A 15,921-nucleotide genomic window follows, 5' to 3' on the forward strand; every position below is an offset into this window, starting at 1 on the left:
ACCCTAAGACCCAATACCGTGCAGACATTGACTCAGTTTAGTTTTATTTATGTAACATCAGTTCAAAACTGCAGTTATCTTAGTGAGCTTCATATTGTAGGTAAAGATGTAGGTAAATATTAGAGAGAAAAGCTCTCTCTAAAAGTTCCCCTTTTAGCAAGCACTTAGGAAAAAAGAGCTCAGTCTTAACAGAACGAGACCTCTGGAAGAACCCTGTTCGGGGAGAGGCAGCCATCTGCTGTGACTGGTTGAGGGGTTAGAAAGGGAGGATGGCAAAGAAAAGCAAACAGACAGACATCTGGAGCTGAAAATCAGTGGACTGACTTTGTATTTTCAAGTTGTAAGCCTGAAATGAAAAAATCAGCCAATCACATTTAAAAAGTGACAGTTTGAAGGCCCAAGCTTCTTATCACCTTTATTTAATGCATTTAGAAAGCCCCTTAATCCTCTAAAATCCAAAACACTGAAATACAGTTACTATGCAGTCCCATCATCCTATTAAACAGCCAGTGAGAGATAATGGAATCGCCACACACTCGTTGCAGTGATAATCAAATGCAGTGTGGCTTTTGCACTTTGAATCAGAGCACGCTCTCTCTGAATCAGTCCTTGACACACACGCTGGCACCGACACAAACATTTCATGTGCCACAAAGAATAAAGTAAGTCTTGATCCCAAGTACGGGCTCCTCTCGTTTTACTTTTAAGTGGAAATTAAAGGAAAAGGTGCAACAGCAATCTTAACTGAGTGAGCTTTTCAGATATAGTACAAAGACCCAAACACTTTGTTGATTGGTTTCTAAAGATAGCAGGGCTACTATGGTAACAGAAACTGACATCAGTTTCATCCAGCACCTAAGGTTGCCTGCAAGCTTCAATCCATGAAGGTGTGAAACGGTCTGTGAAAATACAAACTATGAGTAACCAAGCACCAGTAGCACTGATTCACAGGCACCTATTAGCTCAGTTAATCAATGTAGTATCTTACCTCTATTAAGCACTGTGTTGTTGACTACAGGTTAAAAGTAGCAACACGATAGGCCTCTGTGTACCTGAAAGGTACCATCATGACATGTTTTTCACAGGTTTTCTACTTTAAATAGTATGATTAGTTACATAGTCATTACACAGAGGTACCATAGTATTGTCATTAGCCAACTACGCTTGTTTTTTTAATATCCTCACAGATCACTAGATGGTGCTTCATCTCCTATTTGGAAATAAACCAGTTTTCTTCTAACCACAGAATCTCTAAATCATGAGAGAGAACCGGAAATATCAGTGCTGAGTGCTAAATTATTAACAGTGGTGAAGCTCTCAAATGTACCAACAGCCTGTAGTTTTACTGCATCAGTTTCAGTGATCAATAGTGTAAAACCATACAGGTTTCTCTTCCATTTAGGTCAAGGTTGGCAAAAGGTATACTGGGCTTAACAGCTAATTAAAAATGACTTTTAATAACCTCTTACAAAGAGTCGTGGATGTAAGAGTTTTATTACTAGAGCAGTCATACTAAAGCACTAACATTCAAACAGTTGTTCTTTTCTGTAGTTCTTCAAGGCAGACCTCATTTTACAAGTCGATTCACAGTTAAATCTACAACATGTCATATTTATAGTTGTGATGAGAAGAAAACATATATGGGTAAAAAAGCCACTTGATTTATCTTAAAATGAATGACTGTTCAGCTCAACTGTTCTTGGTCTTTGGTTAAAATAACAATTACAAAAATGGCCAAAACTACTTTAAAAGGTTTTTTTTATAAGAAGAGCTCCAAATGTAAGAATTTATAGTTCATAACAAAAACAGAATTAGCATTATTTGTCATATATGAGAAAGAAAAATATGCCTTTAGTGTTTTTTTTTCCTCTAACACGTCACACAGTCTGTGAGAAAAGGAAACATATTGAGGACAGCTGTGCAACACTATTCCATAGAAGAAGGACTGTATAAACAAGTAGAGAAAAGGTAAACTATTTACTAAATTCTTTTCTCCAAGCACAAACAAGATTTAAGCAATTAGGTTTGGTTTAGTTTATTAAGATCCTCATTAGCTAAAGCAGCTACTCTTCCTGGGGTCACGGGTCTTTAAACTTTAACAGTGCACTATTACAATCTCCACACAGATGTATAACATCATAATAAAAGCATAAGAGTTAACTGTTTTATAACATTTAGAGAGGTTTTTTAAAAAAGAAATCTCATCAATATTAATTGGCAATAATTAAAATCATGAAATGACCTGGTTGAGCCTGGTCTTTTAAACCCAGAAATCCCATTTCCTATTTTAGCAACTATCTTGATATGTTCTGTCCAGGATAATTTACTAAGATTATACACAGTACAATGGTCTCATGAACTTGGTCAACAAACACACCATTAATAGAAACCTTTAAATTTCGAGTTTTTCAAATAGAAAGGTTAGAACCAAGTATAATGCTATTTGATTTACAGACATTCAAAATCACTTTATTGCTCCTTTTCCACTTAACATTTAACTCTTTCTTAGTGGTAACTAATATATATATTGATGAATAATTTGGATACATAGAAATAATAGCCTTATTAAGGATGACTGTTATGCCATTAGGAAAGATAACATACAACAATGGGCCAAGACATCTTTCTTGGGCCATTACACACTTAAAACCCTGACATCTAAGTATGTCCTATTTCCTGTTACTTAAACAACTCCGTCCTTAATAATACAGAGAGAAGCTGGATGGCTTCTATTCTACTGCTGACTCCAGGCACATGTGGCTAGGCCTACAACACATCGCAGACTACACAAGCACTACCAGCATCACCAGCTCCATAGACAGCGTGTCCAATGATCTCAATACCTTCTACACCTGTTTTGAGACCTCCAGTTATAACACAGAGAGGAAACATACACATAGGACCACCTGCCCCTCATCACCTCGCCTAACAATCTCATGAGCTCAGGTACACACAGCAGTGAGGAAGCTCAACCCCCATAAGGCAGCAGGACTCTCAGAGCATGCCAGCGAGTTAGCTGATGTTCTCTTCTTCATCTTCAACCTTTCCCTCGGCCAGTGTGTCAGGATTAGTGATGGAACTTTAGCCAGCATTACTACAAATATAGGCATTCCACAGTAAAGTAACTAAGTAACATTTTATTTCTATAGCACCTTTCAAGATAAAATCAAAAAGTGTTTCAGAGAGAAGCTAAAACATAAAAACAGAAATCAGCCAAAAGCGAATTTACACATTCCTCACCCTTGCTGAAGATACTGTACCATTGAACCATTCATTCTCAAATGTAAAATCAAGATGTGTCTCTGATTATCTGAGAAAAATTTAGTTTTAGCTGATTTCTAATAAGAAATAAGTTACGTATTCTATTTCTAGAATATGTTTCTATTTCTACAGTATTTATGTGTCCTATCATTAATCCTTTTCTCAGTAGTTTAGAAGGCCCTGACATAGACCAAACACACAGAAATGTCATTGCTTACCAAAAGACAACCAAACAACTGGAGGACTTCTAACTGAAGAGAGGCACATGTGGTAGCAAGACAAGATAACACTTACATTAGCATTTGATTTTATTTATTCAGAGCAATTTAAATACATGTGACAAGTTACTAAACTGAAGAGTTATCACATATTTCTAGAACGCCTTTAACCTTGCAAGCAGTGTTATGAAAATGTAAATCATACTGAAAGAACTGGAAGAAGTACACCTAAATCAACACATGAAGAAATTTGTATAGAGCCCCTTTTAAATATAACTTCAAACAGATTTTTTCTTAAAAAAAGAAGATTAAACTGGCAATCTGCATATGATATGACATTTTAACAAAATATTTAAAAAAAGAATCATTGCACACACTGGCACACTGGCCATCACACAGTTGCCTAGGAACTCCAGGTGGGGATGAAACAGCATGTAAAACTCTTTTGAAAAAAAAAAACCCCATCACTTTTATCACTGACGATGTTGCTTAGTGAACGCTGGGCAATACCACCCTGCTATACCTAGTTTAAAAGCTGGTTGACTGCAATCGTAAAACTGTTTAAATAAATGGGTCAAAGTTATAGCTTTAACAGCTAAGCACCCACAAAAACATACAAATGAAGTGCTTACATTATTGTGGATCAACTGAAAGTTATTGCAAAATAAGTTAAACTATAAATTAAGTTAAATGTAGTTTACAGATTACATCGTCTGCTACAACTGCAAAAATAAGAAAAAAGCTTTCCCTTACACGTCCCAGTGTAGGAGAGAAGGTGCTTGTGTACTTGATAGAATGATTAAATTTCAAATTACCTCCAGTACTGAATACAATATCAGTGTTAAAACTGTTGATTATTTCTTTCGTACAAATAACTGGATAAGATACAGTATTTTTGCATAGCATAGTAAGTAGGCAATAAAAGAGTAGAAGATAGGCAGTGGGTTGTAAGGATTCTTTGGAATGAATTGCTCAGTTTAAAACATAAATTAGTAATATGTTTGGCAATTGCTTGAGCATCAAGTCGGCACTGACGCCTGTCCTCACCACATATTTTTGTGGTTGTATGCATGTCATATAATTTGTGATTGTCTAATACCATTATACACTGGATAGAATTCATGATTAAGCAGAATAGGTAATTTACTACAGTACAGTTTATCACAAGCAAACTTATTTCAATAAACTATTTTAAGTTTTACTTGCTGGCAGATTAATTGTTATATTTTGTCGGCCCATCCTTATCAAGTTCTTTGCAAGAAGGTTTAATGTCCTTGAATTCCTTCTCATCAGTCTGTGAAACGTCCACAATTATGTCCTCAGTCTGATGTTTTCCTTGCATTTCTTCATCAGTACCCAACATTTCTTCCTCTGGCAATGAACATATTTCATCACATTTCAGAGAAGGGAGTTTTTTCCTTTTGTGAAGGGATCCAGGGTTTGAATCTTCTTTGGCAGCCTCTTTTTGAGTCTGTCCTGCAGTAGACAAAATAACTGAACCACTGGTTTGGCTATTAAAGCAAGCAGACCTGGTGATTTTGGCAGGTTGTAGGGTGGTGTTGGTAGTGTTGGTAGTGGCAGTGAACATATCAAAGATGTCCTGGTTCTGTTGAGACTCATCAGTAGGGAATTTAGGAGAATATTTGAATGGATTTCCAGGGTAAGCCAAGGTGGTACTTGCAATATTACCTGCTAGCCCAGGTTTACCTTTCATCATTCCCAGAACTTCAAAGCGAAAGCTGGAGATATCCTGTTTGAGCTCCTATCAATTATTGGGAATCTGAGATTAAACAGTGGAAAAAATATATGGAAAACATAATACAACTGGGTACTTAAGCTTAAATGATAAAGAATTTTATGCTACCTTGAAATTTTCCTCTGTCAACCCCTGCTCTGTCTTGGCATCTCTAATCATTGCAGCCACATATCGTTTCATGAGGTTCTTCAAAACCTCCTAAAACACATTATTTTTAAACAAGCAAAGAGTTATGTTTACATTTAACCATTTACATTCAATCAAAATAGGATAGTAAAAAAACAACAAAAATAATAAACAATACAGTGCAATATAATACAAATTATTACCTGATACTCATGGCTTAATTTTACATTTTCAGCTGCACGTCTCTGCAATTACAAGAAAAACAAAAGGCTCATTAAGACAGCACCGGGTTATTTCCATTTTCACTGATTAGGTGATTTTTTTTTCTTACTTGCCCTTTTTCAATAGGTAATCGTTTGACACACATTAACATGGATGAATTCATTTTCGAAGCCACTTAGAGGCTGTAATAGTAGACAGGGTATAAACAGGCATGCATGAAAATGTATAACATGCAGTGGTGACAGTACAGGTCAGAGAAAATCTCTGGAAACACTTTACCCCCAAAGTTTCAAAGGTTTCAAGACGTTTTGTGCTTGGTCTCCTAAACAAATGTGTTTTTATCCATCCAATTAGATAATAAACTGACTTTGGACTGGGTATTAAATTGAATGGAGATGGCAAAGTTCCCCCTTCTTCAAAATAGCTCATCCATAATTTTGTTCGTGCAAATTTCCACTCTATGTCTGCATGATCCTGAAAAGAAACACAAACAATTCATAGAGCAGATTAGGCAGATTATTTTGATAACTCTAATAATCTAACTCTAAAATAAATAATTGTGTAATCTTTATTTTGCTACTTACAGCAATGTGCTGGTATGAGTTGTTCATCATTGCAATTAGCATGTTTAGAAGCACTACCAGGGAGATGATATTATAGGTGCCAAACATGGTAGAGCCGACAAATTCTGTGAATGTATGGTCCGGCTCCACGTTCGTCACGTACAGGTTAATCAGCCCAAAGATAGACCAAAATAATGACTGCAGTGTTTCGAATAGCCTAAAAAGAACACAACCATACATCACAGCATGCACTGTTGGAAAAACAAACATATTAATCAAGTCAGATTTTCAGGGGTAATTTATGTAAGAATTTCAACTTGCGTGGAGAAAGCGTTGTTTTGCTGATTACAGCGGATGCCCTTGCAAGTCCCATTATTTGTTTCATAGTAAAAATAGAGCTGGTTGAGGCCATTGGCAAATGCTAGCAGCACTAGACAGTAGATGAAGAGAAATTTAAGTATGTCCAGAAGCATGCGGCCCAATGAAATCTGTAAAGGCCCCAAATGGGAGTTGGCAGTGAAAAGACTGATGAGACGCAAGGAGCTGAAAATGTTGGCGATGGAAAACAATGCCTCTGCCACCAATGTTGGGTGCCACGTTTCCCAGGTGTCTCTCAACTGGCACTTTGCACTATACTGTTGAAAAAAAAAAGAACAATAGTCAAACATGCTCAATATTGATAGCACACAATGTCAATTTTTCCGGCATGATGGTTGCTCCAGCACAAAGTAATAAATAAAACAGACAGACAGATAGAAGCCTTTAATATAAATTACCTTAATATAGGCAACAATCTTCAGTGAAATTGTTGCAAGATACAAAGAGTTCATTATGAAATCCATCAGGTTCCACCAGTCATCTATGTAGTCCTCAAAACCACTATCCCACATCTGTTTGATCTCAGCCCATAAAAAGCCTTCAAGGAATGAAAATAAGACGTGTCATTGTTGTATTTTTGCTCAGGTATTTGTCCCGAGGCAAACACACATGAGACGCAATGAATGAAATCATGTGACAAACCTCTGCTTAGACTACAGTGTTCATGTACACAGGAGTGCAGTCTAAAAAAGAGTCTGCAATATGTGTGTGTATTATTACCAAGCACCCAGGGCAGGATTATCCATTCCACAATGGTGGGTGGTGGGCCCTGACGGTGTTCCAACCGATCATCACTCTGTAGATGCTGCGAGGCCAAGAAGAGCAGGAAGAGGAAGGTCAGGTAGGAAGCAGTGTGACAGATGAACTTGATGAAAGGCTTACGGATGAATAAGCCATAGCGGCTCTTTGGAGCGATCAGGTAGAAGATGGATAACAGTGGAAACGCAAGGCCAATGAAGATACAAGTGATGAGCTTTACTGCCCAGTGACGCCTCCTCCAGCCTGGGAATTCATCATACCAGCGAGACGCCAGCAGCTGCTGGCAGTTGGGCTGAGCAACAAACTAGGAGACAAAGAGAGAGACAAATAAAGATTACAGATGTTTACATGAAATAAATTGTTTTTTATTTACCCATCTGTCTCTCAGGTCCAACCAAAAACTGACTAAACAGAAAAAACGGTAATTAATGGTACACAAAAGATGTGCAAGTTTTTTGCCACAAAAGATCAAGAACTGCAAAACGACTAGAAACATTCATTCAAAACAAAGAGTTTCAAAAAGGTATTTCTAAAGTGATGTTCAACGCTCTGTTAAGAAATGATTGCCAAATCTTTTCCCCATGCACATTTTCTCTGCTCTATGAGATTTGATATAAAAGTCTGTTGGACATCTGCAGATGGTGATGGAATTCAATTTCAGCGTAACCCAGTTATGGCTAAATGGATCCCAATTATGGTACTAAAAAGCATTTTGTTGCGGGTGATGAGGTCATCTATCAGTGCAGAATCTGCCTTTTCAAAGTTTCCTTCAGTAACTGTCCTGGACAGATTTGAACTTACATAAAATGACTGGAGGCAAATGGTGACATCTGGAAGGAACAGATTGTGTATGGGGACATTTTTTGAAGGTGAAAATGACCCTACACAGAACATCAATTAGTGTTCTTACTTCTATTTCACAATATATTGCAAATTGCATCATACAGAACATTGATATTCACTCTACTATCTAAAAATTCACAGATAACACTACCACTATTTTTAATAGTTACTGAGAATCCAAAATTCAAAATCAGTTAAATATATTTTGTACTTTTTAAACACTTAACACTTTGGATTTGGAGTTTGAGCTCAGGTTTAGAGGAAAATGTGCAAAAGCAGAGTGAGCACAGCAAGTAGCAAGAAAAGAAACCTCCAGAGAAATCTCCGAAGAATACAAGAAAGAAGACTTTCATGATCCTAATATTGCTGACATCAAACAAGTTCTAGTTTGTGTAGTCCAATTAATATTTAAGTGAATTTTATTTTTTAAACCCTTGAATCACATGGCTCTGTGTCTGTCTTTTTAATCTGAATTGTTATGATAATTGCTATTATTGTTATTAATAAAGAATGATATTCTACACTCATGAGCCACTCTATTAGGTCCATGTGTACAACATGTTACAACAAAGATTTCTAATGATGGCAAACATGGCAACAACTCATGGCATGCAGACATGGCCAGAACAACTTGCTGAGGTTCAAATGCGCACAAGAATTAGAAATGATTTAAGTGACGTTGAATATTACATGGCTGTAGGTGTCAGACAGGGTGGTCTGAGAAAACTCCTGATCTACTGGGATTTTCCCACACAGACTCTTCTACTGTGCACAGAGACTGATGCAAAAACAAAAAAAAGCTAAATATCCAGTAAGAAGCAATTTTCTGATACAGTTGGCTGAGGAGAATGGCCAAACGGCTTTGAAGTGATAGACTAGACATGGTATGGTCAGAATCTGGCATAAGCAACATGAAACCATAGCTTTTCAACAGTCCAGGTTAGTGATAGTGATGTATGGTGTGGGCGATCAGCATTTAAACACCACAGTGTACTTCAGTGTTGTTGCTGACTATGTTCATCCCTTTATGACCACAGTGTACCCATTTTTTGACGATTCCTTCCATCAGGATAACTCTGCATGTCACAAAGTTAAAATCAAGTCACCAGAATATTGGAAAAATGTTACCTTGTCTCATGACAAGGTATCATAATACAAAATAATACAGAGACCCCCTATGAGCAATAAACAGTGAAAGCAAAAACTACCTTTTAACAGGAAGAAACCTCGGGCAGAACCAGGTTCCAGAGGGAGACACCATGGTTGGGGGTAATGGGAACAGTTTTCTATAAGGCCCATTAAATATAATGCTAATGCTTTTTTTTTTTTAATGTGCTGATGTAGAATTTACAAATAATCACATAAGCTGAAAATCAAATGTCAAAAATGTTTTTAAAAAAAGAAAGAAAAAATCTTTTTCTTTTTCTTACCAAGATCATTGTTCTCACTTCAGGCTCACTGGAGTTCATTTAGGCCAAATGATTAGATAAACAAAATTAGTAGGAAGGCCTGTCTAAAGCCTTTTCCATGGAGATAAATTGTAGCACACAGAACTGTTGGCAGTCATACTGATCTTTCTTATTCATGTCACCAACTGTGTCATCAAAATACTCTTAAAGCCTCAATTCTAAGACTACATGGGTGGTATGAGCCATTAACTCTGCAAATACTATACAACTGCTGTACACAAACAAGACCCAAAAGTTCCACACAGCCTCTTTAATGAGTGGAATAAATGAAAGACACCCGCTGAGTGCACGCAATGTGTACTTTATATTCCAGTCTGTTATCCAGGAAACACCAAAACAAACAAAGCAATCCTGAATTTGTAACAGTGTAAGTCGAGTTAAACCATATACCAGAAATAGCTGCACGAGAAAACATGAATGCCAGGTGGATTGAACATTAACTGGTGTTTACTCTAACAGCTTCCTGATATAAACGCCGTGTGATGCACCGATGTGACAATAGCACTGGTCACTGTCAGGTGAATTCACAGGGAGCGGGTGGGGTCAGGTGACCTGCCTCTGCCTCTATACATGCTCTACAGAGACACCACCCGTAGCAAAACAAAACAGAGTCTGAGGGTGACTGGATTCTCCCAACACTATCCGCCGTTTAGGTGTGAAAAAAAGACCTGACACCAAAAGCACCACCTTTTAAAAACTTGTTGTCACCTGCTCTGTGTTAGGTTGATATTCATGCAATGTACCGTTATACTCCAATATAAATTAAATATACATATAATTATGAATGACACAGATCTTTGTGTGAATGCCAAGGTATCTAATTATTAGTAGGTTTTCTTTCATTTGCAGCAAATAATACAAAACTAGTATGCAATTGATAAATATCCAGAGAATATGTTAAAAGACACTAAACGGTCCCCACCCAGTTTAAAATATTATGAGTTTGTATTTCAGGGAAATGGCCATTACTTCTCCCATCATTATCCTCAATTATCCAATTATCATGGGATTCTCTAAGAGGGTTACTGTAATGCATCGCTAAGAGCCAGCCTGGCAATTACATATTGCTCTAAACTCCCACAGGACATCTCCACCCAGGCCATTTACAGCTCATCTTGGCGCATTTCTTGTCATCTTCAAACAGGTTGATTCTTATTACTTGTTGCCAATCTGCATGTGCACTGGTGTAGACAAATTCCTGTATTCATGTCTTTTTCACCTTAAATATATCCAGAAAAAACCTTTTTGTTCCAGTGTGACAAAGACCACATCAAAATCAAATAAAAGCTCACCTCTTTCTGGGAATATTTGATAGCCAGTTTCAGTCGGGCAAGCTCATTAATGTTCTCATCCAGCAATGGGTTGATGTCGTCACGGTAATTGAGGATTACTTCCAGCTCTCTGGAACTACGAGTCTGGTCCAAGAGGTCCTTTGCAAATTGTTTACATGTACGGGACAGCTCTTCATACTCTGATTTAAATTCGTTCTCCACCGTGCTGAGCTCCTTCAGCTCCCAGCTAAGCTGAAATGCCGTGAGGAAAGGATCCTCACTTGAGAGGGCAATGAGTGACGGGCTGGCAAGGGCCTTGTAGATGTTTAGACGAGAACGGGAGTGACGCAGGACATCCACGTCTGAACTGGACACACACTCCATACAGTTGCAACGTATAGTGTGTGGCTGGGGTATAGAAACCCCTCGCTGCAAGAGCAGTTTGATGATCTCATAGTTGTTAGTTTGAGCTGCCAGGATGATCGGAGTAATGTCTGGGGTGAAGTCTGAAAACTGTTTGTCCAGCAGAGCCGATGGAACCTTTTGAAGAAACCAACAGAGCAACACACAAATGAATAGACATAAAATAACGCATTTATGGTACACAAACATTTTATCACAAAAGTACAATGCTTTTAAACCTCTTGCAGGAACTGAAACAACTCTTTGACTGGATCTAATTTCATTTGTCTTCAGTCTCTAACCATCTTGTCTAACAGCAAGCACACAACTAATGGCTTGTGGTTCAGCTGGCCTCAAAGTGGCTTCCTGGTTGGAAGCAACACCCTGTTTTTCCCTTTTCACAGAATACATAGAGAGAAGCAAGCAGTACTGGAAGACCTCATTTACAAAGATGTCAAGAAGCTGAACACAAGCGGGGCCTTTCTCAAAGAGTCTGATAAACAGACTGTGGAGAATGGCTAATTTGTTGTAAAAGCTGTAGCAGAAAGGCCCACGGAAGTAGGGGTTCGGTAACTTATGAGAGAAGATAATAGCTTTATTCCCTAAATCATCCAGTCGTAGCTAGAATACAAAGGCAAAGAACACACTTATTTGCATCTTATCTCTTTCAGAGTCAGACTAGAAAATAAAATGATTTTTCTCACTGCTCCTACTTAAACATATGAGGAGTTTATATACAAATATTTAACAACATATTTCTGTATACAAATATAACCATATAATAATTAGTAGCTTGTAGTAAGACATTGAGACACTTCTGCTCAAATGTAACCTTGCCACAACATGTCTTTATACAAATACATTACAAAATATAATATAACATAATTTACATTAACCACATGAGGCTCGCAGATTTTCCCAATGCCAGGCTGAACAAATAAATTAATTTTAAAAAAAAATCAGTATGTTCAAAGGTCAGCAATAACTGCAAATCAGATGGTACCTGCTTTTCCCCACGTGGCTTCTTGTGGTTGAGCAGCAGCTCAACGGCCCCCACTACCTCTTTACGGATGGCATGTAGCAGGGCATCACCCACGTGTACATTATAGCTGAGGAGCAGCTCAATAATCTCCAGGTTCTCGTTTTCAATAGCAATGAGCAGAGCTGTGCGTCCCAGGGGGTCCACGCAGTTGATATTGATCCTGAAGTAGATCTCAGCCTCTTCCAGAGCTTGCTTCACGCTGGCGTAGTCCCCCTTCTCTACAGCCCCCAGGTAGGCCCGCTCCAGAGCAGAGAGCTCCGATTCTGCCCGCACGATCCGCAGAGGGATGCGGTCCCTGTACGTGGAGCTGTCAGCTTTCTTATAGTACAGCTGAGACATTGCTGCCCAAACTGTCTCAGTCTTCACGGAGAATTACTGAAAAATAAAGACAAGAAAAAATACCAAGTCAACTACTGACAAAGACTGACCGTGTTATACTTCTATACACGAAAAAGACACATTTCTGCTCACATGACACATTTTGAGATGCCAGTGCGTAACCAAAAACAAATCAAACAAATTAAAAAAACAAATAAAAATACGTATGTTTGCCTTTAAAACATTGTAAAATATATAATTAATCACCCATACTAACACAACGAATAACAATAACATATCATCGTCATCTAAACGATGATTAAAGTTGTTTTTCTCTTAAAAATGCACGAAAACAAGCGACTAAAATCCTTTAGTTTTCGTTTAAAGTACCCTAATACTTGTTTAACTGTGGCTTTAATAATGCACGAAGGAATACAAACTTTACCTCCTGATGTTTTCCAGTTGTAAATCACATGAATCAGTCGACGAAGCTCCGCGCACAGCTGCAGTCGGAAAGGGAAGCTGCGTGCTCTGATTGTTTTTAATCTCTGAAGTCTCCACCAAAGAGTCTGCAACTTAATGGCATGTCAGGTCCCCTGCCCACCCCTTTCCTTCAATTTACCGCATATTTCTCTGTAAAATACACGTAAGAAAACAGCACGTGACGTTCATCCAGGCGCAATTTCTATACACGGTAACTTTCTTTGTAGATTTAAGGACATTAACAGTGGTGTAACAGGTGTCGGGGATAATGCTAAATAAACGAAGGAACAAAACGAGGAATAACGTTGCCTAGAAAACAAAAATCACTAGTCTCCTAAGGGCGGGATTAAAATCATACAAAATAAATAAACTAAAAAAAAAATAATAACAGTTAAAATTTGTTTATGTGAGCTATACTCTCACACGAACAAATTGTAACTGTTATTATTAGATAACGGCCAAATCATTAGATAAACATTGCTACTCGTTTGGACCCTCTTTTGCCTTCAGAATTGCCTCCCGCAGAGATTTTGTTTTTGGTAGCTGTGGCGACCATTTGAGCAGCGTGAATTGATTGTCATGTGCAAGAAACCAGTTTTAGATGAATTGAGCTTTGTGACTATAGGCGCCTTATCCTACTGGAATTAATCTTCAGAATACGAGTACACTGTGATCATAAATTGATCGATATGGAAAGCAACAACACTAAAGTAGGCTGTGGTTTTTAAATACTGACAATCCCCCACACCACTACACCACCACCACTAGCCTGAACAGTTGGGGGGGAAAAAGGCACAATGGATCCATGCTTTCATATTGCTTGTGCCAAATTTAAGACTACCATGTAGTTTTGTTGGAGAAATCAAAAGTCATCAAACCACACAATATTGTTAGGGGTTGGTAAAAACGATCGCCTCAATTTCCTGCTCTTAGCCGACAGAAGTGACAGCCACTGTGGTTTTCTGCTGCTGTAACCCGTCTGCTAATGATGTTTCCTGGAAACCACAAGGAATAGATATACATCACTGCGGAGCAGATACCAAAGATCTTTGATTTCCCTGGAATTACCAACTCATGCAAAATTTGCCCTTTAGTAACATCACACATTTACTTTAAAAAGCAGAGATTTGGATCTGTGCAACACCCTAGCCTCCCACTTTCATCTTTGTAGACTCAAGGGTTTTACAGACATCCAGCAACCACAGACTACTATAAGAGCGTCTTTTTTTGTATTGCAAAGTTTTTGGTTATTTAATAAATGTTCACAAGAATCTACTTTACTAGTAAAAATTGCTGTTCAAGAGATCTTGTAAATTCTCTTTATCCCTGATATCCACTGGGCTGTTAAAGGATTGCTGTTTGAGTTATGTGAACAACAGCCAATTGATGTAAGATGGTTAATATGAGTCTTTAGCTGGCTAATGCAAACACAGAAGTGGCTTAAAAAATTCTTTCAAAACCACCTTTTCTTCCACAGCCATCGTCGGTGCTTCCTCCTTTGAAATACAGCTATGTGGGATGACTTTGCACGAGGTACTTCTGTACTTTTGTGAGGTGCATACTTGTAAATTCCTTTTACTCGTCTTTTTTCAGCCTTTTGGTTTTGCTCCGAAGGTATATTCCTGACATTAATCAGTTGCAGGCATCGTGAGAGTTCAGTCTTGAGATGATGGACTTCATCAAGTGATGTTCTATGAATCATGCACTCACATTTAGTATTTCCTCCTTTTCTTTGTAGTTGTTGCAACTTGCATGTGTAAGAGTGTTGTGTGATTTTAACAGATACTGTATGTGTGTGAGAGAACACCGTGTATGATCTGTCAAATTTCCCCTGCTTTGGAATATCTCACTTACAGGACTTGTGATCACTGTTATTGTTATAACTCCAGCTGTTATTACATTGCACCTGCAAGAAATCTGCAAAACAGCCTGCTGTTTTGTGCATTTACTAATGCAATTATAACAGTGCAAAGAAAGATTTATTACAGTATATGCAGATGGTGTAGCTTTCCTTTTTGCGTCCTGTTGCTCTCAAGTAATAAAGAGTGTGGCTGGGGCCGCAGGTGTACAGTTTTTACTGCAAGCAGTCTGTGTAGCATGATTTCCAACACTAATGATCAAATATAACCAGGATACAGTTAGACAAAAACAATTTCCGGTTAACTTGCTTGCCATAATAACGTCCTGTATGATCAGCTCATGTCCCATATTTTATTATAATGCACTTTTGGTGGAGATTAGCTGACAGAGAGGGCTGATGCATGGATGCAAGCTGGCCTTCTTTATATTACATCCCTTTATATCCTACAAGCAAACTGTAATGCACTTATATATATATGTTGTTTTGGTACATTTTATTTAAGACAAACTGAGACAGAGGAAGGTGGTTTGCACTGTAGTGTCACAGCAAGAAGGTTCTGAGTTCGAATCTACTTTGCTGGCTATGGTCTGTTTGAGTGGAGTTTGTCTGTATGGGTTCCTTCTGCTTAATCTGGCTTTCTCCCAGAGTCCAAAGACATGCTTGTTAGGTTAACTGGTGATTCTAAATTGGCTCTAGATGTGCATGGTTATCTCTCTCCCTGCGTCAGTCCTGCAACGGACAAGGAACAGCATACCCTGCCTATTACCCTTTGGCAGCTGGTATAGGCTCCAGACCAACCATGACTCTGAAATTGGATAAGTGGAAGAAAATAGATGGGTGGAAGATAAGATTATTGTCTCCCATAGGAGAAAATCATCCTGGATCAGGCAACTGCTGCATTGAAAATCAGACAACAAAAATCAAGACAAAAACCTAAAATGGGCGAACT

The 15,921-nt window shown here is 38.2% G+C and overlaps 1 protein-coding gene across 6 annotated transcripts; it reads right to left on the reverse strand.

Annotated features, from left to right (window-relative positions):
* Window positions 1–3,554: 3,554 nt before the first annotated feature.
* On the reverse strand, window positions 3,555–13,683 carry trpc4b (transient receptor potential cation channel, subfamily C, member 4b). Of its 6 annotated transcripts, none has more exons than XM_076873359.1 (12): window positions 13,074–13,683; window positions 12,272–12,685; window positions 10,888–11,406; window positions 7,245–7,587; window positions 6,923–7,062; window positions 6,468–6,781; window positions 6,168–6,363; window positions 5,863–6,057; window positions 5,565–5,606; window positions 5,344–5,433; window positions 5,187–5,241; window positions 3,555–4,955 (listed from the first exon to the last, which is right to left on the reverse strand). In XM_076873359.1, the coding sequence occupies exons 2-12, from the start codon at window positions 12,647–12,649 to the stop codon at window positions 4,693–4,695; spliced, it is 2,535 nt and encodes an 844-aa protein (XP_076729474.1). In that variant the 5' UTR covers window positions 12,650–12,685; window positions 13,074–13,683; the 3' UTR covers window positions 3,555–4,692. The 6 variants fall into 6 exon arrangements, 4 of the variants coding, with proteins under 4 accessions (XP_076729474.1, XP_004560648.1, XP_076729475.1 ...); XR_013093008.1 differs by having other exon boundaries at window positions 4,897–4,955; window positions 5,187–5,259; XM_004560591.2 differs by having other exon boundaries at window positions 3,555–5,241.
* Window positions 13,684–15,921: the final 2,238 nt, after the last annotated feature.

The sequence above is a fragment of the Maylandia zebra genome, linkage group LG14 (assembly GCF_041146795.1).
Source record: "Maylandia zebra isolate NMK-2024a linkage group LG14, Mzebra_GT3a, whole genome shotgun sequence".
In the NCBI taxonomy this organism is placed as follows: Eukaryota; Metazoa; Chordata; class Actinopteri; order Cichliformes; family Cichlidae; genus Maylandia; species Maylandia zebra.